Source organism: Entelurus aequoreus, linkage group LG27 (assembly GCF_033978785.1).
Source record: "Entelurus aequoreus isolate RoL-2023_Sb linkage group LG27, RoL_Eaeq_v1.1, whole genome shotgun sequence".
Taxonomy (NCBI): domain Eukaryota; kingdom Metazoa; phylum Chordata; class Actinopteri; order Syngnathiformes; family Syngnathidae; genus Entelurus; species Entelurus aequoreus.
In genome coordinates, this window is record NC_084757.1 from 22,800,566 (window position 1) to 22,824,284 (window position 23,719).

Below are 23,719 nucleotides of genomic sequence, written 5' to 3' on the forward strand. Positions count from 1 at the left end.
CGCTATATAAATCCCAGGTATTATTATTAGGTATTATTAGTAGTATTTTTGATCTTCTGTCTATCCATCCAGTCAGGGTTTTTTTAAATTTAGTTTCTATCTGCATTTGAGACTGCTATGCTATCACGTTGGCTACGTAGCTAGGTTAGCTACTATTTTTTTTTAGCTTAGCAAAGCTGAATATTATTAATCGTGTATTTACATGTTCATGGTTTAATAGTATTGTTAAATGTTGTGTTTGGATTGCGCCCTTACCCATTGCATTACGGTACCTATTGTGTTGTGCTGTATGTTCTATATGTTTACGGTACGTACACAGGATGTGACGTCATTACGCTCTTTTTGTGAGACGCGCCATTTTTCAGCCGCTACTTGTAATAAATATGCCATTAGGCTAAAGATTAAGAGTATTACTTTATTCTCCGATACGTGTGGACACTGTGCACTGAAACGTGACAGGTTATGGGCCCAGGAAGAGTTGGAGGAAGTTTATCGTGACGGATTAACACGGAGCTTCTGTGGACAACTTGGAGATAAAGTGAGTAAAGCTCGGAAGAAGTTTTTCGCGACGCAATACGCGAGATGGCTAACAGAATGGCGACACCAGCCCCGCAACTTCTTTTTGATGGATCAGATGAAAAATATGACCTGAGGGAAACAAGATTTTTAGGTCATCTACACATTCTAAAATTAAAAGAGGCGATCCTGAATGCGCCATCTGGCAATGAAGAAGCTCAAGCTGAACATAGGAGGAAGAATACTGACTGTTATGCTGAACTGATCAGACTCATTGATGACAAAAGCTTATCCTTAATAAGACACGAGGCTGCAGATGATGGCAGACAAGCCCTGAAAATACTGAGAGAACACTACTCCGGAAAAAGTAAGCCGAGGATCATCAATCTGTACACATCACTCACCAAGCTACACATGGGAGAAGGTGAGAATGTTACAGACTACATTATAAGAGCAGAGAACATTATCATGGCTCTAAAAGACGCTGGTGAAACCATGAGTGACGGACTAAATGTAGCCATGGTGATAAATGGGCTACCAGAATCCTTCAAGCCCCTAGCAGTCCATGTAACACAAAATGAAGATACAGTTACATTTGCAGACTTTAAAAGGAGACTAAGAGTTTATGAAGAGAGCGAGAAAATGAAGAAGACAGAATCTACAGACAATGTGATGAAGACCCATGTAAAACAGGGCAGAGGTCCACCAAGGGCACAAGCTGGCAATAGAAAAGATGAAGATGCCAACGTGACGTGCTACAGATGTGGAATAAAGGGGCACAAAGCAAGAAAGTGTTCCAGAAAAGTATGGTGTGGATACTGCAAAAGTAACACACACGAAGAGTCGCTGTGCAAGAAAAAGGGGGAACGAGATGGCGCGAGAAAGGTCGTGGAGGAACGAGACAGCGACCGAGAGGACCATTTCTTCAAGGCAAACGACGCAAGGAATGAGAGACCACCAGGCAGCGTGAAGATGAAAGGCATTATGGTCGACGGAGGAGCAACATCACATATTGTGAATGACATAGAAAAGTTTAAAAGCTTCGATGACACGTTTCAACCTGACTCTCATTCAGTGGAGCTAGCAGACGGAACCAAATGCAGTGGAATAGCACAGAGAAGAGGAACAGCGACCATCTGTCTGCAGGACAGCGCTGGACGACAGCACAGAGCACAACTGAGGGATGCTCTGTACATGCCCACATATCCACATGACATATTTTCTGTGGCGCGTGCCACAAATGGAGGAGCGACGATCACCTTCGAGAAAGGGGACAATCGCATGGTCACAAGGGACGGTAGCAGGTTTGACATACACGAAAGTGGTAATCTGTATTACTTGCCTACTGTTCAAACTGATATTGATCTATGTAAAGTGTGTCATGATGTACAAACATGGCATGAAATTTTAGGCCATTGTAATTATGAAGATGTGCAAAAATTACAAGGTGTAGTGAGAGGCATGGAGATAAAAGGGAGTGCGGCTAAACCAGCACAATTATGTGAAGTGTGCACAAAAGGAAAATTTACCCAGACGAGAAACAAGGAGCCTGACAGGAGGGCTAAGAAACCCTTGGAACTAGTCCACACTGACCTAGCCGGTCCCATGCAAACGCCTAGCATTGATGGTCACAAATATGCACAAATATTTACTGATGACTATTCTGGTACCATGATGGTGTACTTTCTAAGGTCTAAAAGTGATGCAGTGCTCGCAACAGAACGGTTTTTAGCTGACGTAGCACCATACGGTGAGGTTCGGTGCATCAGATCAGATAATGGTTCTGAGTATACAAGCAAAGAGTTCCAGGCACTGTTAATAAGGAATAGGATTAGACATGAAACGTCTGCACCCTATTCACCACACCAAAATGGCACGGCCGAGAGAGGGTGGAGAACCCTTTATGAGATGGGCAGATGCTTACTGCTAGAAAGTAACTTACCAAATAAGCTGTGGAACTACGCAGTACAGACGGCGGCCTATGTACGGAACAGATGCTACTCTAGGCGTACACAGAAAACACCATACGAGTTGTTCGCAGGGAAAGAACCAAACATTTCCAAAATGCAAAAATTTGGATCAGTGTGCTATGCTTACCAGCAACAAGCCAAGGGCAAGCTAGACTCTAGGTGTGAGCAGGGTGTTTTTGTGGGTTACGATAAAAACAGCCCAGCCTACCTAGTGTACTACCCAGAACAAGAGAAAGTTCAGAAACATAGATTGGTAAAATTCACAACCAAAACTGCAACAGAAAAAGAAACACAAACATGTGAGTCATACATGGGGTATGGTGATGTACAACCCAGGGTTAATGAAAGAGAAATTTGTGTTGATGATGACAAGGTTGAAAATGTACCAGATCAAGGTTTACAGGGTGTTTCTGAGACTTTACCTGAACAGACTGAACGCACACAGCCGGGTAGAGTCACTGACACTGTAAACAGAAGGAACCCATCGCGAACCAGGAGGAGGCCGGTTCACTTACAGGAGTTTGAGACTGAGGATACAATGGACAAATTTGTAACATGCGTGGACTCTTGCTACAGAGCAGTATGTGACATTCCTCAAACCTACAAGGAAGCGATAATGTCAAACAAATCAAGGCAGTGGAAAAATGCTATGGATGATGAGGTGAAGTCACTGGAGGAAAACGACACCTTTAGCCTCACCCATTTGCCACCGGGCAAACAGGCAGTGGGGGGAAAATGGGTCTATGCCCTCAAGAGTGACATTGACGGAACAGATAAATACAAAGCGAGGTTCGTAGCGAAAGGCTACAGTCAGAAAAAGGGAACTGACTACAAAGAGACATTTTCACCCACAGCAGACATGACAAGTGTGAGGGTGATCATGCAAAAGGCGGCACAAGAGGAGCTAGTGCTGCACCAGCTTGATGTAAAGACTGCTTATCTTCACGCCCCGATCGATTGCGAAATTTATATCGAACAGCCAGAAGGCTATGAGAAAGAATCAGTCACAGGTGAAAAGCTAGTGTGTAAATTGCACAAGTCTCTCTATGGTTTGAAACAGTCCGGTAGAAATTGGAATGCAATGTTGCACACATGTCTAACTGAGAATGGTTTTGTACAAAATTCTGCTAATCATTGTGTGTACTCACGAGAGGAGCATTATGAGAAAGTGATTTTACTTGTATGGGTAGACGATCTCATCATAGCATCTAAAAACAATGGTGTACTCAACAGTGTGAAAATGATGCTCACTGAAAGATTCAAAATGAAGGATCTAGGAAAATTGAAACATTTTCTGGGAATAGATTTTGACCAAACAAATGGTAAAGTCACAATGTCTCAAGAGAGATATGTTCACAAAATCTTAGAGAGATTTGAAATGCAAAATTGCAAGTCCAGAGAGACTCCATGTGAACCAAAACTAGAGTACACAGGTGATGCAGACAAAATGACAGATCAAAGAAGGTTCAGGGAGGCTGTTGGAAGCCTAATCTACTTGTCCACATGCACACGTCCAGACATAAGTTTTGTGGTCAGTAAATTATCCCAATACTTTGCTGAGCCAACAGTCGAACACTGGAACACAGTAAAACATGTGTTTAGATACCTCAAAGGTACAGCAGAAAACAAGTTATGTTTCAAAGGAAATAAAACTGAAAAACTGGGATTGAGAGTGTACAGTGACGCTGACTGGGCGTCAGATGTGTCTGACAGGAGAAGCACATCAGGTTATTGTGCTAGTCTAAGCGAAGGTAGCTCTCTAATCTCATGGAAAACAAGAAAACAAGCTACTGTTGCTTTATCTACATGTGAGGCAGAGTACATGTCTTTGGCATCAGCCATTCAAGAATGTATCTACCTAGGACAGCTACTCAGAGGCATTGACAAATACCCTTATACACAAACAAAGGTATTTGAAGATAATCAAGGCACTATTGCACTAGCCAAAAACCCAGTGAACAGGCAACGGTGTAAACACATAGATATCAAATACCATTTCATAAGGGAAACTATAAAAAGTGGCAGAGTGATTTTGGAGTACTGTCCTACAGAAAATATGATTGCCGATGTTCTGACAAAGCCAGCCACCAAGATGAAGCTAAAAAGGTTCAAACAGGACATGTTTGGCACTTAGAAGTGCAGTGTGTTTTTCTGTTTATTGGGGAAGGGACAACATGTGATCCCTATTTTCTTTTCTTGCATTGTAATTTTTTTCTCAAGGTAACCAATTGAGTTAATGGCGAGTGGGGGTGTTAAATGTTGTGTTTGGATTGCGCCCTTACCCATTGCATTACGGTACCTATTGTGTTGTGCTGTATGTTCTATATGTTTACGGTACGTACACAGGATGTGACGTCATTACGCTCTTTTTGTGAGACGCGCCATTTTTCAGCCGCTACTTGTAATAAATATGCCATTAGGCTAAAGATTAAGAGTATTACTTTATTCTCCGATACGTGTGGACACTGTGCACTGAAACGTGACAAGTATTTTTGATCTTCTGTCTGTCCATCCAGTCAGGTTTTTTTTTAATTTAGTTTCTATCTGCATTTGAGACTGCTATGCTATCACGTTGGCTACGTTGCTAGGTTAGCTTCTATTTTTTTTAGCTTCGCAAAGCTGAATATTATTAATCGTGTATTTACATGTTCAGTCACTGTGAATGTCCATTTCGCGTTCTCGACTCTCATTTTCAAGAGGATATAGTATCTGAGGTGGTTTAAAATACAAATCTGTGATCTACAATAGAAAAAGGAGAGAGTGTGGAATCCAATGAGCCAGCTTGTACCTAAGTTACGGTCAGAGCGAAAAAAGATACGTCCATCACTGCCTCTCAAGTCCTTCACTGTAACGTTCCTCATCTACGAATCTTTCATCCTCGCTCAAATTAATGGGGTAATCGTCACTTTCTCGATTCGAATCTCTCTCGCTCCATTGTAAACAATGGGGAATTGTGAGGAATACTAGCTCCTGTGACGTCACGCTACTTCCGGTACAGGCAAGGCTTTTTTTTATCAGTGAGCAAAAGTTGCGAACTTTATCGTCGATTTTCTCTACTAAATCCTTTCAGCAAAAATATGGCATTATCGCGAAATGATCAAGTATGACACATAGAATGGATCTGCTATTCTCGTTTAAATAAAAAAATGTCATTTCAGTAGGCCTTTAACTCTATGTTATTATTAATAATTAATGATATTTATTTTTGTGGAAACACTGATCATCTTAATGATTTCTCACAATAAATATATATAGAATCGGGTCAATATGCAACACTTTATTTTTATATTTTCTCTAAGTGCACATTTTTCAAATTGAACATTTTCAAATGATCACTTCTAAGACAGTCTTGTGAAATCACAATATCCCATTTTAACTAGATAGCCACTAACATTTTTTAACAAATCATGAATTACTTTGCACCATGTTTGTACAAATAATAACTCATGTAAAATACAAAAGTCAACTCTCAAATTTTTAAATAAATCATGTCACACTTTGAACTGGACACCAAATCTGTTATCTGTTTCTTTGTCAGTTAGTGAAGACCAAGTCTTTAAAATATTTTCTTGGATTTTCAAATTCTATTTGAGTTTTGTCTCTCTTAGAATTAAAAATGTCTGGTCCTTACGGGCTACCTGGTGCCCGCGGGCACCGCATTGGTGACCCCTGCAGTAGAGACTTACAGACCCCGCCTTGTTGGATGTGATCAGTACCAGGCCCACTTGGCCTCAATGCACGTGGACTGTAACAGCACTAATGTTACCTCGTTTTTAATTTTTGTTGAGTAGTTTTGTGTAACACTTCTAACTAACTCTAACACCAGCAAACGTTCTATATGGAAACTGTAAATTTTGACACAAATTTAAAGGCCTACTGAAACCCACTACTACCGACCACGCAGTCTGATAGTTTATACATCAATGATGAAATCTTAACATTGCAACACATGCCAATACGGCCGGGTTAGATTAGTAAAGTGCAATTTTAAATTTCCCGCGAAATATTCTGCTGAAAACGTCTCGGTATGATGACGTTTGCGCTTGACGTCACGGATTGTAGCGGACATATTGGGACACCATTGTGGCCAGCTATTAAGTCGTCTGTTTTCATCGCAAAATTCCACAGTATTCTGAACATCTTTGTTGGTGAATCTTTTGCAATTTGTTTAATGAACAATGAAGACTGCAAAGAAGAAAGCTGTAGGTGGGAAGCGGTGTATTAGCGGCCGGCTGCAGCAACACAACCAGGAGGACTTTGAGTTGGATAGCAGACGCGCTACCGTGAGTACGCAGCTTTGGTTTCCAAACATTTGATCGCTTGCCCGTACGTGCGTGCCGCTATGTGCATGTCACGTACGTAACTTTGGGGAAATATATGTGCTGTATGAACTTTGCGGAGGTGAACGGTACTTTGGGCTGTGGGATTGAGTGTGTTGTGCGGGTGTTTGATTTGTATTGGTGGGTTATATGGACGGGAGGGGCTAGGTGTTTGTTATGCGGATTAATTTGTGGCATATTAAATATAAGCCTGGTTGTGTTGTGGCTAATAGAGTATATATATGTCTTGTGTTTATTTACTGTTTTAGTCATTCCCAACTGAATATCAGGTCCCACCCGCCTCTCACAGCATCTTCCCTATCTGAATCGCTTCCACTGCCCTCTAATCCTTCACTCTCACTTTCCTCATCCACAAATATTTCATTCTCGCTCAAATTAATGTGGTAATCGTCGCTTTCTCGGTCCGAATCGCTCTCGCTGCTAGTGGCCATGATTGTAAACAATGTGCAGATGTGAGGAGCTCCACAACCTGTGACGTCACGCTACTTCCGGTACAGGCAAAGCTTTTTTTATCAGCAACCAAAAGTTGCGAACTTTATCGTCGATGTTCTCTACTAAATCCTTTCAGCAAAAATATGGCAATATCGCGAAATGATCAAGTATGACATAGAATGGACCTGCTATCCCCGTTTAAATAAGAAAATTTCATTTCAGTAGGCCTTTAAAATGACCCTGAATATAAGACAATGTGTTTTTGGAAAAGTAATTTTGTGTGTTTAGAGAGGTGGAATTTGGGGCGGCCATTTAGTTTTGCATGGAAAAATGTTCACACCATGAATGTAAGAGAACAAGACTTTTTTATTAGGGGAAAAATATCGTCCTATATTCCGTCAGTACAATAATTACATCAGTCGATAGGAATGGATAGGAGACGATAGGATAGGATAAACCAGGGGTGTCCAAACTCTTTCCACTGAGGGCCGCATACTGAAAAATTAAAGCATGCAGGGGACATTTTTTAAACCCATCCATCCATCCATTTTCTACCGCTTGTCCCTTACGGCAGTGGTCCCCAACCACCGGGCCGCGGCCCGGTACCGGTCCGCAGACCGATTGGTACCGGGCCGCACAAGAATTTAATTTTTTTTTTTTTTTTATGAAATCAACATAAAAAACACAATATATACATTCTATATCAATGTAGATCAATACAGCCTGCAGGTATACAGTCCGTAAGCACACATGATTGTATTTATTTATGTTAAAAAAAAATAAAAAAAATACCCCCCCTCCCCCCCCAAGCGTTGACCGGTCCGCAGCTACAAAAAGGTTGGGGACCACTGCCTTACGGGGTCGCGGGGGATGCTGGAGCCTATCTCAGCTGCATTTTGGGCGGAAGGCGGGGTACACCCTGGACAAGTCGCCAACTCATCGCAGGGCCCATTTTTTAAACCAATAAATATATATATTTTTTACCTTTAGGGCTCATCTCAAGTTTGGTCTTGGGGACCCAGAGGGTTTCTGTCATAAAAATGTTCAAATTAAGTCATATATAATGTTATTTTATTATTCAATGCAACTTCAGGTCTATCTGTTGATATAAAGTTCTTTTTTTTAATGTTTTATCCCCTTTTCGTCAAAAGTTTTTTTTTTTTTATTGCAAAACCACAAAAAATTCTATATTTCCTTCCAAAAAATGTTCAAAGTGAAATATTTGACGTGAAATAATTGGAGCTTTAAATAGGTCAATGTTTCAAATCAACATTAATTGTAATTCATTATTATTTATGGGCAAAGACAGTTTCTAGTTTCTTCAAAAATAGCCACCCTTTGCTCTGATTACTTTTTCGCACACTCTTGGCATTCTCTCCATGAGCTTCAAGAGGTAGTCACCTGAAATGGTTTTCACTTCGCAGGTGTGCTTGAAGCTCATCGAGAGAATGCCAAGAATGTGCGAAAAAGTAATCAGAGCAAAGGGTGGCTATTTTGAAGAAAATAGAATATAATACATGTTTTCAGTTATTTCACCTTTTTTTGTTAAGTGCATAACTCCACATGTGTTCATTCATAGTTTCGATGCCTTCAGTGACAATCTACAATGTAAATAGTCATGAAAGTAAAGAAAACGCATTGAATGAGGAGAAAGTGTGTCCAAACTTTTGACCTGTACACGGTAGGTGTGCCTAATGTTGTACTTTTCATTCTTTAGCCAGACCTGTGTGTTGATTTCCGGACCTGATGGTCTCAGGTACAACTGTGGCCTTCATTATTTGCCTAATGTTGTTGTGTTAAATGAGTAGGAAAAGCCTGATCACCTCCAAGGCTTGTTCAGTCATCTCCTGATGTGGACAGCCCCTTTGTAGCCTCTCCAGTATCACTATATCAGCTCCCTTGCAGTAAAGTTTCAAAGCTCCCCCTGGCTCCTGAACTGGATCAAACAGAAACAGGACCAGGATGAGGATCAACCTCCAATGTGGACATGATAAAACATGGCTGGCTGCGCTCACCCAGCACAGACATCCTTCTCCTCTGGCTGGTGAAGTCAAGCAACGCCAGCAGTTTATAGCGACGGGTGACTCCCAGTTCGGAGACAACGATGATGTCTCCGGTCCTGGACAGGAAGACCCAGCCCAACTCCCTGGCGGCACAAACAAGAGCTTCCTCGTCTGGAGATGCCACTTGGTAAACTGGAGCGCCTGGAAGTAGATGAGCGATCAGTACAGAGGCTGTCACGGCCCGGGCGCATTCCAATGAGCATTCATCTGTGCGGTGAGCACACCTCCAAGCGCCACTCCGGCTGCAGCAGGCGGCTGCAATCAATCTGCAATCTGCACACCTGAAGCTGATGAGACGCCGCGCTTAAGCCAGTGCAAACCTGCGTTCCGGGCCAGAACGTAGTTCCTCGTACCCGTACAGTAAGCCTTATTACGTCTCCAGCTTTCCTTGCCTACGTGCTTCCTCGCTCTTTGTATTCTTCCCCCGTCATGCTCATTGTGTCCTGTGTTTTGTCGTCATCCAGCTTCCCGTCTTCCTTCCCCGTTGCCGAGCTGTGTGTCTCGTCTTACCGGATCCCCTCGGAACTCTCTGCTGTCTCTCTGGATCTCGACCTCACGCCTGCCCTCTGACCACGACGCCTCGCTCCAGCCCTTGACCTTCCGCCTGTCTCTGGACTTCCGAGCCTGCCTTGCCCTATCTGGACTTCCGCCTCGATTTCAACATGCCCCTTCAACACCCCCTGGTAACAACCCTCACATACTTGCCACACATAGTCACACCATATGTCAGAAAAAAAATTTTAAATTATCAAAAAACTTTCCGTTCTGAGTTTCCAATGAACAGACAAGAAGCTGTCTTTGTTGCACCAAGCCAAACGCTTGGAAGATTCCGCTGTGTACGGTGGAATAAGACGGGAGGGGTTATCCATTGTCCTCGAAAACCTGCTCAAGCTGAATCCAGGACGAGCCCAAGCCCGAGAGATCTTCTTTTGTCTTCAATGTGACCAAAAACAATGACTGTTTACATACTCCCCATTCCTGTTGAGACAGGTGTTGTTGCGTAAACATTGAACATCTAAATAAAAGAGGAGACGAAAACCTTCTTCGTCAGAGCGTGGTGCAGAACTGTACAGAGAGTACAGTGGCCATGTCTCTCCTCAGATCTGAGTCCAAATTGAATTCTGCCTCTGTTTGATTCCTTGCCTTTTGTCTTGTTTAATAGATGTCATCAGTGTTTGAACCTGACATCTTATTCATTTGGATTACATACACACTTCACACACATTTGTTTATTCCAATAAACACGCTGCCAGCTAACGACGCCACTGTCTCCGTGCCGTCTCCTTCTCCCGCTGTACCGTTACAGAGGCTTGGCAAAAGACGACCTAGAAAAGCATTTGCGGGCCGTGCGTTTCCCAACTAGGCCTTCAGTGATGTCCGACTTCAATGATTACCTCTCAAAATACCATTATTTATGTCACCACATGACCATTGCTGGAGAAAGCATTGAAACAACTCAACAGTGTACAAAACCGCATCAATAAACCCGCATCAGCAACTTAAACATATCTTATGTGGCACTGTCCAAATTAAAATTGCAAAAAACATATTAAACGTGAAACAATTAAGAAATAAAATATTCGAACTCACAATTTGTAGCACCCGTTCGACACCGTATAAGCCCTCGTAGTCGGTTGATTCGAGTGGAAATGGCGGGCATTTCCCCGTTTCATCGCCGACATCATCTCACAAGATGTAGTTTCTCTGTAAATATCCTTCTTGAAAATGGCCTTGCAAATATATATCTGCCAACTAATCAACGTTTTGTTCTCCTTTTTTGTGGGTCAACACTTCCTGCTTCCGGCTAGGTTGCAACTTGTGATTGGATACTCACTTTGGAATGACAAGGGAGTATCCAATCCCAGTCTCGTTAACATCAGGCTACCTAGATAGGCTACTGTCAACAACTTGTGATCTGATTGGCTATCACAACTGTCTATCAACTGTGTGTGTTCTCAAAATAATCCGCTAACGGTCCCGGTGAGTACCCAATCACAGGACGCGTAAATGTCATGTTCAACCTTAGACCAGCTAGAAGGCTTTACTGACAACAACTCATGATCTGATTGGCTATCACAACAGTCTATCAACTGTATGTTTCCGTTCACTTACAGTGCATAGACGCCCGCATTGTTGATTCTGAAGGCCCCGGGCAGATTTCGTACAGCATGGCAACATATCAAGCTGAATTCTGATTGATACAAACTCTAACCTAGAAATAGCATAATATGACATGAAGAGAATTTGAATACTTTTAGATATTTAGGGAAAGTTAATTAAAAAGTACATTTGTCTTTAATTATGATCATAATTTCTGGTTATGTTAGGCCAGCAGAGAAGCCCTTGCTGGCCCTGACGGCACACCACTGTAGAAAAGCTGTTCCCTGTTTTCCGCATTCATTGACAGAAACCTCTCACCTTTCTTCCACTCGGCCATGACGGTGTGACACACGGTCAGCGCCGTGAAGAATTGTCTTGTGGTCTCACACTGCTGTGCTCGGAGACGCCTCACCAGGGTGGGAGCCCACATGAACAGACCCCCACGGGAGAAAGGATTCCATCTGAGGTCCATCGGCTATGCCAGAAAAAAATGCACGATGTACAGTAGATGGCATCATATTGACTCTTTAAGGGTGTGGCTATGGGTACCTTTGTGTCCTCTGCCCTTATTGAAACATCACCTATTGGAGGTAAGATATTGATAAATTAATAAACAAAACACACATGTTCTCACCTATAGCATGCATATAATTATAACTCATGATCTCTTATGACAATTATTATTAGTTTTTGTTGTTTTGTTTTGTTTCCTGTGCAGTGCTCTAATTTGTGTTTGCATTTGCTTTTTTTTGGTCACTATTTCTCCTGTCTGAGCTCTGGTTCCCTCCCCAGACCTTGATTGGCAATCAGTACACAGCTGTTCCTAGCTGCCAATCAGGACACTTTTCATGCCAGCCATGTCATATGGACAGAGCTTTGTACCTCTTTGTCTATACTTCAAAGTGCACAATAATGCATTATTGTGCACTTTGCCTGCCGTCTCTGCAGCCTGGGGTCAAGAACAACGGTACTGTGACACGAAACGTAACAAATAACAATATAACTGTAACAATAATAACAAATCCTACTACAATTACTACTAATGAATAGATAAAAAATAAATAAAATATTATTATTTTTTGATAGGTGGAGAAAACTAAATGTCTTAATTATGTATTTTGATACATTTGATGAAATGATAAGGTTTTTTTTCCTTGGGAGTATTCATTAATGTAATTATACATTAAATGTATGCTGTAATTGTATATTAAATACTTGTATATAATGTCATGTACTGCATTGTTGATAAAGAATTAGATTATATCGGAGTGGTGGACATTATAAGCTTTTGCTAATTCCTCCTCTTTTTCGGACACACACCATGTTTCTTATTTGGTTTGTTATATTTTCTTTCAATATTACTATTGTTTTTTCAGATTGCTACATTGTGTTGGAGATGCTGTTTAATTTGAATTGTGCAGATGGGAGTATTTTTGCTTTATTTTAGTTTTTTTTAAATAATGAAATGGAATGAAATAAGGATGATGATTAAATAAAAACTATTTAGGTACACATAAATAAATAACATGAAAAACATATAGTATCACATTAAAAAATTGTGATAAAAGTAATTTAAAAAAAATAAAAAAAATACAACCATATGTTCTTGTCACATACAACAAATAATAGTGTCGTTGATAGTATGATTCATAACAGTTATGACAATAACTATGCTGAACACATTTGATAGAAAATTGTGATTAAAAGCAAGCAAGCAAGCAAAAATAAAAAAAATTGACTACATAAAACCATTTGGTCTCATAATCATAATAACAATAAATACCCCAAATCTGAACAAAAATGCGAAAAAAATATAGGATAAAAAATTATTAATTAAACCATGCATTTTCAATAATGGACAAAAAAAATGAATAATAATATAACATGCATAAATTCATACATGAAATAACTATAAAAGCACTCGGGGAGTGCAGTTCGTGAAAAAGTCCTGAATCCACGCGGTGATCAGAATCACCCCTAAAATGTAATCACTTGTTCCTTATTCCATTACTGACATTTCCTGAAAGTCTCTTAAAAATGTGCCAATATCTTTTTGAAATATCTATAGTGGAATGAAAGAAACAGAGTGAACCCACTTGTCCGTCATCCACTGTCTCCGTCTCTGTGGGTGGAGGCGGGTCCTGAAGCACACCGAAGTTGAAGCTCGATACGTAAACGCTAAGTAATGTAATAAACATAATCCGGATTAGGGTCAGTTGTTCCCATTTTAGACGTTTCCTGAAAGTCGCATGAAAAGCTGCCCATAACTTATTAAGATATTTAGCTAACTAGCTATGGAAACACTAGTATCTCTGACTTTTATTGAATTTGTAGACGCATTTTTAAAGTGTTTGTATATTTTTTTATTGCTGCTTTTATTTATTAGATGCCTTTTTTTGAATATGCACAAGCACTATTTTTAATAGTATGTGATAATGCCTTTTATACTGTATTTTGGTTGTTTTATGTACTGTATGTGATTATATGTCTACTTGGACGTTAGAGTCTGCAATGCAGCTTGATTAAATATGATTAACTATATAACTAAAGTTCAAACAAACAAACGGAATGATAACATAAAACCCCTGGATGAGGTTAGAAAGCAAATGATCTCATAACAGTCAGACAAATAATGATAATATCACTGTGATTTTTATCCTATTTTTGCTATTTTCTTTTTATTCATGGCATACATATATTGCGTTATTGATTAACTCCAGGTATTTTAGCTCTGTAGACTCACTGAACGTCATTGTATCATTGATTAAGGATTCAAGGGCTCACATTCTTGACATTTTAGCTATCCAACAGATATATTGCATATTTATTATTTTTATGAGATCTGTGCCGTGTGGCCTAATTTGTGTGTGTAGTGGATGTTTGTTGTTGTGCTTTGGTAAACTGCTTCACACCTCAAATTCTTTACTGATAAATAAAGTAGTTGAATTGAATCGATAAAGGATACAACATTTGTTGTGGTCACAATGTACACTACCGTTCAAAAGTTTGGGGTCACATTGAAATGTCCTTATTTTTGAAGGAAAAGCACTGTACTTTTCAATGAAGATAACTTTAAACTAGTCTTAACTTTAAAGAAATACACTCTATACATTGCTAATGTGGTAAATGATTATTCTAGCTGCAAATGTCTGGTTTTTGGTGCAATATCTACATAGGTGTATAGAGGCCCATTTCCAGCAACTATCACTCCAGTGTTCTAATGGTACAATGTGTTTGCTCATTGGCTCAGAAGGCTAATTGATGATTAGAAAACCCTTGTGCAATCATGTTCACACATCTGAAAACAGTTTAGCTCGTTACAGAAGCTACAAAACTAACCTTCCTTTGAGCAGATTGAGTTTCTGGAGCATCACATTTGTGGGGTCAATTAAACGCTCAAAATGGCCAGAAAAAGAGAACTTTCCTCTGAAACTCGACAGTCTATTCTTGTTCTTAGAAATGAAGGCTATTCCACAAAATTGTTTGGGTGACCCCAAACTTTTGAACGGAAGTGTATAGAGCTATTTTCCCCTACGGCTGCGCAGATAATACACATATGAAAATATAACTGATATAAATTAATGTACAGTACATGCCAAATTTGGACACACTTTCTCATTCAATGGGTTTTCTTTATTTTCATGACTATTTACATTGTAGATTGTCACTGAAGGCATCAAAAGTATGAATGAACACATGTGGAGTTACGTACTTAACAAAAAATGGTGAAATAACTGAAAACGTGTGTTACGGCGCGTGAGCATACCGCCATTTATTCCTCTGCAAGTGCCGCTGAGAGCACCGCTGGACACGCCCTGCACGGGTGCAGACAATCAGTGATCAACGCACCTGTTCCTGATGAGACTCCACACCATAAGAGCCAGTGTGTCCTGAGATCCAGTGCTAGAACGTAGTTCTCTGTCTCACAGTAAGCTATCGCGTCTCTGGCTCCTCTCCCTGTGTACTTGCTCTCCGTGTTCCTTCTGACCTTGTCCTCACTTGCCCCTTTGGTTCCCGCAGTATTTCTTCCGTATCCTTGGTTCGAGCTGTGCGCCTTGCTTCCTTGGACTCCCCCCTGGATTTTGACTGCCTCCCTGGTTCCTCGATCACTGCTTGGACACGGACCTTGATGCCTCTCTCTAGCCCCCGGACCGAGCCCCGCCCCACTGGACTTCTGGACTTCTCATTCAACACGCATATACAACAAACCCCTGGTAACATTTTCATTGTTTAATCATTCACATAGTCCTACTTCACACACACATAGTAGCACACACACTCCACCGCATAATCAAGCTCAAATAAACCTGTTGAGCTTTACCCCTGTCGTTGTGTCATCTCCTTCCCCCGCCATACGTAACAACATGTTTTGTATTCTAGTTTCTTCAAAATAGCCTCCCTTTGCTCTGATTACTTTTTCGCACACTCTTGGCATTCTCTCGATGAGCTTCAAGAGGTAGTCACCTGAAATGGTTTTACCTTCACGAGTGTGCTTTGAAGCTCATCGAGAGAATGCCAAGAGTGTGCAAAGCAGTAATCAGAGCAAAGGGTGGCTATTTTGAAGAAACTAGAATATAAAACATGCTTTCAGTTATTTCACCTTTTTTTGTTAAGTATATAACTCCACATGTGTTCATTCATAGTTTTGATGCCTTCAGTGACAATCTACAATGTAAATAGTCATGAAAATAAAGAAAACACATTGAATGAGGGGGTTTTGCTCGGTTGGTAGAGTGGCCGTGCCACAAACTTCAGGGTTCCAGGTTCGATCCCCGCTTCCGCCATCCTTGTCACTTCCGTTGTGTCCTTGGGCAAGACACTTTACCCACCCACACTGGTTTAAATGTAACCTAGATATTGGGTTTCACTATGTGAAGCGCTTTGAGTCACTAGAGAAAAGCGCTATATAAATATAATTCACTTCACAATGAGGAGAAGGTGTGTCCAAACTTTTGGCCTGTACTCTATATTGCACTAAAACGTAATTATTTATTGCGCATTCGATGTATCCCGATCAGAAAGGGATGAAAACAATTATAGCACAGCTGATTTTTGCAGATTAACTCTTGATATATTATAAATCAGGGGTGTCAAACTCATTTTAGATCGGGGGCCACTAGGAGCAAAATCTACTCCAAGTGGGCTGGACTGGTAAAATCACAGCACGATAACTTAAAAATAAAGACAACTTCAGATTGTTTTCTTTGTTTAAAAATAGAACAAGCACATTCTGAAAATGTACAAATCATAATGTTGTTGGGTTTTTTTTACACTTACATGTTGTGATTAGTAGTATTTGACCTTTATTTGTCGTTATTTATACTTTCTGAATAAATTATGTGATAACGTTCATCAGTCAACTCATTGGTGTTCATTTTCATTCAAGATAAAAGAATAATATCAAAATCAAATTAAAGGATGTTATTCATGTAGTTTGCTCTTTTTCCTCAACTGTCTTAAACTTTTTTAACCGTTTTTAACTTTTTAACTGATTTTTATCTAACAAATTGTTCTTAGGGTAATTTGTATTTGCTTTTTTAATGTGTATTTTACTTCTGTTTGAAATGTTATTTTTTTAGTCTGTCCTTTGCCTCTATTTCTTTGTGGTGTACAGCCCTTTGTTCTTCAACTGCGGTTGTTTTTAAAGGGCTTTATAAATAAAGTTGGTATGGTATGGTATGGTATGGTGCACTAATATCATGTGGTTTATTTATTTTACATATGTAGCATCATCTACAAAGATACAAAGAATTGCTATTGCAACATCTAGTGGACACATTTAGAACAGCAGTTTTTTTCATTCCAAAATTTTGGCAAATTTTTATACTTGGCAAACTCATCCCGCGGGCCGGATAAAACCTGTTCGCGGGCCTGATCCGGCCCGTGGGGCGTACGTTTGACACCCCTGTTATAAATGAAATGAGGGGGGGAAATGGAAATTACCATAAATCTTGCCAGCTATGCAGCACTGTCTGAAGAGCAGACGATTTTGGGTCAGGGTCCCAGTCTTGTCACTGAGCAGGTATTCCACCTGGCCCAGCTCCTCACATAAGGAGGTGTGGCGGGCCTGTGCTGGGCTGTCAGTCTTCTGCCAGTACATCTCCAGATCCCACCCAACGAACTTGCTGTGCATTGTGTGGATCATCTCAAACCTGCACACACACACACACACACACACACACACACACACACACACACACACACACACATACGATCACTAACGACATGAAACCAAAGCGACGCCACCAGTCACTACTGACGTGAAGAAGAGCGCAATAGGCATGGCGGGGCTGAGCAGGATGATGTAGCTCCAGAAGGTGAGGAAGCCTGTGTAGGCCGGGTTGTTGTTGATGACCAGAGAAGACAGAACCTCCGTGTGGGTCATGACCCGGCTGGCGAATAGTCCGTTCCCCACGGCCAGAAGAAGTGCAGTCAGCAGCATGGCCACGACTATCTGAGAATCCCAAACACAGTGGCTACTTCATTAGATGTCATAAACGTAATGATTAAAATAAAAAATAAAAAACATGAAAGGCTTGTTTCACCTATTCTATTAGATACAGCGGTACCTCAACGTGAGAGTGTTTTGTCGCTCGGCTAATTCTGACAATTTAAATAGATTATATATCAGGGGTGTCCAAAGTGCGGCCCGCAGCTAATTGTTTACCGGCCCGCCACACATTCTGCAAAAATTGCAAAATTGATAATATTGCAAAAATTAAAAAAAACATTTTTTTTTAAAGTGGAATGAGGTGAATCTAACAAAAAAAAGTTGCAATGTTGACACAAAGCTGCCATGCAGGCTGTTTTTTTTCTTTTGTCTTTGTTTATTTTTCTTTTTTTTTGCCATTGCTAAAAAAAAAAAAAGACTAAAAATCCATGTTATAATGAATTATTACTTCAAAAATATCACTTTAAAATGTTTTATGTGGAAAAAATATTGCATATATTGTGTGGTTGCCATATAAAAACATCAACGTTTTATTTGACAAAAGAGCATAAAACAAACCAAATAATAGTTCAAACGTAAAATCGACAGATACGTCTGAAGTTGATCTCATAATTTAAGTGTTAAAAGTAAAAAAAAAACTAATAAAAATGTATCACTTTATGAGTGGGGGACCTTTTAGATCCCAAATATATTTAGTAGGATTTTATTTAACTTTTCACTGTGATTACTCAAAAATATTAAAGAATTAAAATCAATGGTGTCCTGCATTATTGATCTTTTAAGGCTCTAATTACTAAATACTGCATATTTCAGTTTTACTATAAAAAACAAAGTTGTCTTTCACAAAATGATAAATAAATGATAAATGGGTTATACTTGTATAGCGCTTTTCTACCTTCAAGGTACTCAAAGTGCTTTGACAGTATTTCCACATTCACCCATTCACACACACATTCACACACTGATGGCGGGAGCTGCCATGCAAGGCGCTAACCAGCAGCCATCAGGAGCAAGGGTGAAGTGTCTTGCCCAAGGACACAACGGATGTGACTAGGATGGTAGAAGGTGGGGATTGAACCCCAGTAACCAGCAACCCTCCGATTGCTGGCACGGCCACTCTACCAACTTCGCCACGCCACCCCCCCAAAAAAAAGGCATAAAACATTTTTTTTTAAACTTTATATCAACCTGAAGTTGATATAGAGATTTACTGTAAGCATTAAATACAAAAAAAAAATAATTTGACTTATTTTTAACATTTTAATGACTGAGACCCTTTATGGTCCCCGGTAGCCGTAAAGGTTAAAAAAAAAAAAAATCCATATATTTTGTTAAGGTTTGAAAATGAAAAATATCAAAATGGCCCCCACATGCTTAAATTTTTCTGTGTGCGGCCCTCAGTGGAAAAAGTTTGGACACCCCTGCTATACATAGTATAATAGTGTGGAGGGAGATGTAGCCAGCGCTGCCTGCAGGAGCAAAAGTCACCGCCTCTGTCCATGGTGCTGAGGACAGAGCACCATCAGACGGGGGCGTGGCAGTGCTGACGGCGATTTCACAGGTGGTATGTGTTAATCTAATAATCTGTTGTCTTTAACAGTAAGTGGTCGGGAGCAGGAGGGGAGAGAGGATACGGACGTGACTGAAAAGTCCCGTTCTACTCGGAGAGAAAACTTTTGTTGACAACATTATCATTAAAAACCTTGTTAAACCTGCACGCTTGGCTCCGGTGTAGTGGAATTTCTGCCCTTTTCACCTTTTTCTATTTTGTACCATTTGAAGAGCATATGTGTGTAAGAGTTGAGCGTATGGTCGCCCTGACATTGTACAAGATGTTTTGATTGTTTGTTATGGCTAAGGGATTTAAGGATGTTGCAGAAATGGGACCCATTACCTCCCTGCTTGGCACTCAGCATCAAGGGTTGGAATTGGGGGTTAAATCACCAAAATGATTCCCGGGCGTGGCACCGCTGCTGCCCACTGCTCCCCTCACCTCCCAGGGGGTGAACAAGGGGATGGGTCAAATGCAGAGGACAAATTTCACCACACCTAGTGTGTGACAATCATTGGTACTTTAACTTAACTTTAACTTAACAAACAGGTCCAAAACAACTGGACCTTGACACACGAGGGAAAGACATAAATAACCAAGTAGACCAGGTCTAGGGATGATTCTCGCTTCATCCAACGTCTCCGGAGACACTGTCTGTTTGCATGGCAATTCAATCCAACCTTGTACCATTTGATTATGAGTAAATAAAACTTTTGTACTAAATTCACTTTTGTTCCTGTTTAAGATTTGAACAATCCACCACATCGGTGCCGTGTCTCACAGTGATTAAGCGACTTCCACAAATAGACTGTATTTATATTATTCACATGTGAATAATGCTGTATAATAGACTGTATTTATATTATTCACATGTGAATAATGCTGTATAATAGACTGTATTTATATTATTCACATGTGAATAATGCTGTATAATAGACTGTATTTATATTATTCACATGTGAATTATGCTGTATAATAGAGTGTATTTCTATTATTCACATGTAAAAAATACCTAAGTGTTTATTGTTTATTGTGAGCGAACTGTGGTGCTGAATTTCCCCCAGGGATCAATAAAGTACTTTCTATTCTATTCTATTGTATTCTATTCTAAAAGGGAACTGCACTTTTTTTCTAAATGTTGTCCTATCGTTTACAACAGGGGTGTCAAACTCATTTTAGATGGGGGGCCACATGGCGAAAAAGCTACTCCCAAGTGGGCCGGACTGGTAAAATCACAGCACGATAACTTAAAAATAAAGACAACTTCAGATTGTTTTCTTTGTTTAAAAATAGAACAAGTACATTCTGAAAATGTGCAAATCATAATGTTGTTGGGGTTTTTTTTTACACTTTTTCCGAGCTCATCTAAGATGGACTGATGCAAAGTGTAAAAGCGTTCTGTGGTCTGAGGATTCCACATTTCAAATTGCTTTTGGAAACTGTGGACGTCGTGTCCTCCGGAACAAAGAGGAAAAGAACCATCCGGATTGTTATAGGCGCACAGTTCATAAGTCAGCATCTGTCATAGTATGGGGGTGTATTAGTGCCCAAGGCATGGGTAACCTACCCATCTTACACAAAAATTGGTCTCTTTAGTTCCCAAACGTTTACTGAGTGTTGTTAAAAGGAAAGGCCATGTAACACAGTGGTAAAAATGCCTGTGTCCCAACTTTTTTGCAATGTGTTGCTGCCATTAAATGCAAAGCTAATGATTATTTGCAAAACACATCTGTTTCTCAGTTTGAACATTACGTACCTTGTCTTTGCAGTCTATTCAATTGAATATAAGTTGAAACGAATTTGCAAATCATTGTATTCTTTTTTTATTTACGAATTACACAACGTGCCAGCTTGATCTGGTTTTGGGTTTTGTAGGTTGTTATTATATTATTTTACAGACCTACTATAATAGGTCAGTTAATGATCCAAAGTGGTGGATTAAACTCCAGGGCTGAAATTGAGTCCCACTCCGGCCATAGTGTGGGACATAAAGAGTGTTTGTGTCCATTTTGTGTTGCGCTGTTTAAAAAAGTATTGTGTTTAATACATTTGCATAGAGAAGAGTCCAACGTTGATAATATCAAAACTTCAAAATGATCCAAGATACACTCATTAAAGACAAAACATTTCTATTTTTATGTGATTATTTGCAATTGATTTCGAGTTAATGTACAAAAAGCGATTAATCGTGATTAAATATTTCACTCGTTTGACAGCCCCAGTCCATATCTCAATAGACAATTCATAATGTTGTTTACCTTCAGGTAAAAGATACTCACCCCGATCACCGCTCCGTTGAGAACTTTTTCCACTCGAGTTCCCTTCTTCCGCAATTTTCCGCAGTTCCTCAGAATCTTTGTGTCTGTACCTGAGAGGACGGATTAAACATATTGATGTAGCGCTAGCCAATGAAACACAAGACCCCAAACCAGTGAAGTTGGCACGTTGTGTAATTCGTCAATAAAAACAGAATACAATGATTTGCAAATCCTTTTCAACTTATATTCAATTGAATAGACTGCAAAGACAAGATATTTAATGTTCGAACTGAGAAACTTAATTTTTTGTTGCAAATAATCATTAACTTAGAATTTAATGGCAGCAACACATTGCAAAAAAGTTGGCACAGAGGCATTTTTACCACTGTGTTACATGGCCTTTCCTTTTAACAACACTCAGTAAACGTTTGGGAACTGTGTGGACCAATTTTTGAAGCTTTTCAGGTGGAATTCTTTCCCATTCTTGCTTGATGTACAGCTTAAGTTGTTCAACAGTCCGGGGTCTCCGTTGTGGTATTTTAGGCTTCATATTGCGCCACACATTTTCAATGGGAGACAGGTCTGGACTACAGGCAGGCCAGTCTAGTACCCGCACTCTTTTACTATGAAGCCACGCTGTTGTAACACGTGGCTTGGCATTGTCTTGCTGAAATAAGCAGGGGCGTCCATGATAACGTTGCTTGGATGGCAACATATGTTGCTCCAAAACCTGTATGTACCTTTCAGAATTAATGGTGCCTTCACAGATGTGTAAGTTACCCATGTCTTGGTCACTAATACACCCCCATACCATCACAGATGCTGGCTTTTCAACTTTGCGCTTATAACAGTCAGAATGGTTCTTTTCTTCTTTGGTCCGGAGGCCACAACGTCCACAGTTTCCAAAAACAGTTTGAAATGTGGACTCGTCAGACCGCAGAACACTTTTCCATTTTGCATCAGTCCATCTTAGATGAGTTCGGGCCCAGCAAAGCCGGCGGCATTTCTGGGTGTTGTTGATAAATGGCTTTTGCTTTGCATAGTAGAGCTTTAACTTGCATTTACAGATGTAGCCACAAATTGTAGTTACTGACAGTGGTTTTCTGAAGTGTTCCTGAGCCCATGTGGTGATATCCTTTACACACTGATGTCGCTTTTTGATGCAGTACTTCCTGAGGGATCGAAAGTCACGGGTATTGCCGCTAACGTGCAGGGATTTCACCAAATTTTCTGAAACTTTTGATGATAGTACGGACCGTAGATGATGAAATCTCTAAATTCCTTGCAATAGCTTGTTGAGAAATGTTGTTCTTAAACTGTTGGACAATTTGCTCACGCATTTGTTCACAAGGTGGTGACCCTCGCCCCATCCTTGTTTGTGAACAACTGAGCATTTCATGGAAGCTGCTTTTATACCCAATCATGGCACCCACCTGTTCCCAATTAGCCTGTTCACCTGTGGGATGTTCCAAATAAGTGTTTGATGAGCATTCCTCAACTTTCTCAGTCTTTTTTGCCACTTGTGCCAGCTTTTTTGAAACATGAGGCAGGCATCAAATTCCAAATGAGCTAATATTTGCTATAAATAACAACGTTTACCAGTTCAAACATTAATTATCTATCTTTGCAGTCTATTAAATTGAATATAAGTTGAAAAGGATTTGCAAATCATTGTATTCTGTTTTTATTTACGATTTACACAACGTGCCAACTTCACTGGTTTTGGGTTTTGTACTTATATATAGGTAAGGGATTCATTTGACCCCATTCCTGGGTGGATCTTGCGTGAGAGAAAGGGGGAGGGAGGGGTTAATTATTTTGCAATGCAGTCTATTGAAAATGATGGAAAGCGCCACTCTACATAGCAACTGACTATGTGGTCAAAGTTGGGAATGCCGCAAAACACATTTTAAGATATTCAACACTCTACTGCCATCTGGCGGCTAAAGTGGATAGTGCACCGCCCCCAATTCGTCACGCTTCGTGTGTCAGGTAAAACCTGACAAATAGGGCCATATGAATTCCATTTCTACTGTA

General features: G+C 40.2%; 1 protein-coding gene across 3 annotated transcripts in view; it reads right to left on the bottom strand.

Moving 5' to 3' along the window:
- Positions 1 to 23,719, bottom strand: part of atp8b3 (ATPase phospholipid transporting 8B3) — a 67,827-nt gene that overhangs the window by 20,724 nt on the left and 23,384 nt on the right. For all 3 annotated transcript variants that reach the window (XM_062039346.1, XM_062039345.1, XM_062039347.1), the window contains 7 exons: positions 21,704 to 21,792; positions 17,682 to 17,875; positions 17,365 to 17,573; positions 11,971 to 12,002; positions 11,740 to 11,896; positions 9,274 to 9,462; positions 9,082 to 9,194 (listed from right to left, as the gene is read on the bottom strand). In XM_062039346.1, the coding sequence (XP_061895330.1) occupies positions 9,082 to 9,194; positions 9,274 to 9,462; positions 11,740 to 11,896; positions 11,971 to 12,002; positions 17,365 to 17,573; positions 17,682 to 17,875; positions 21,704 to 21,792 (983 nt within the window). The remainder of the gene's footprint in view (positions 1 to 9,081; positions 9,195 to 9,273; positions 9,463 to 11,739; positions 11,897 to 11,970; positions 12,003 to 17,364; positions 17,574 to 17,681; positions 17,876 to 21,703; positions 21,793 to 23,719) is intronic.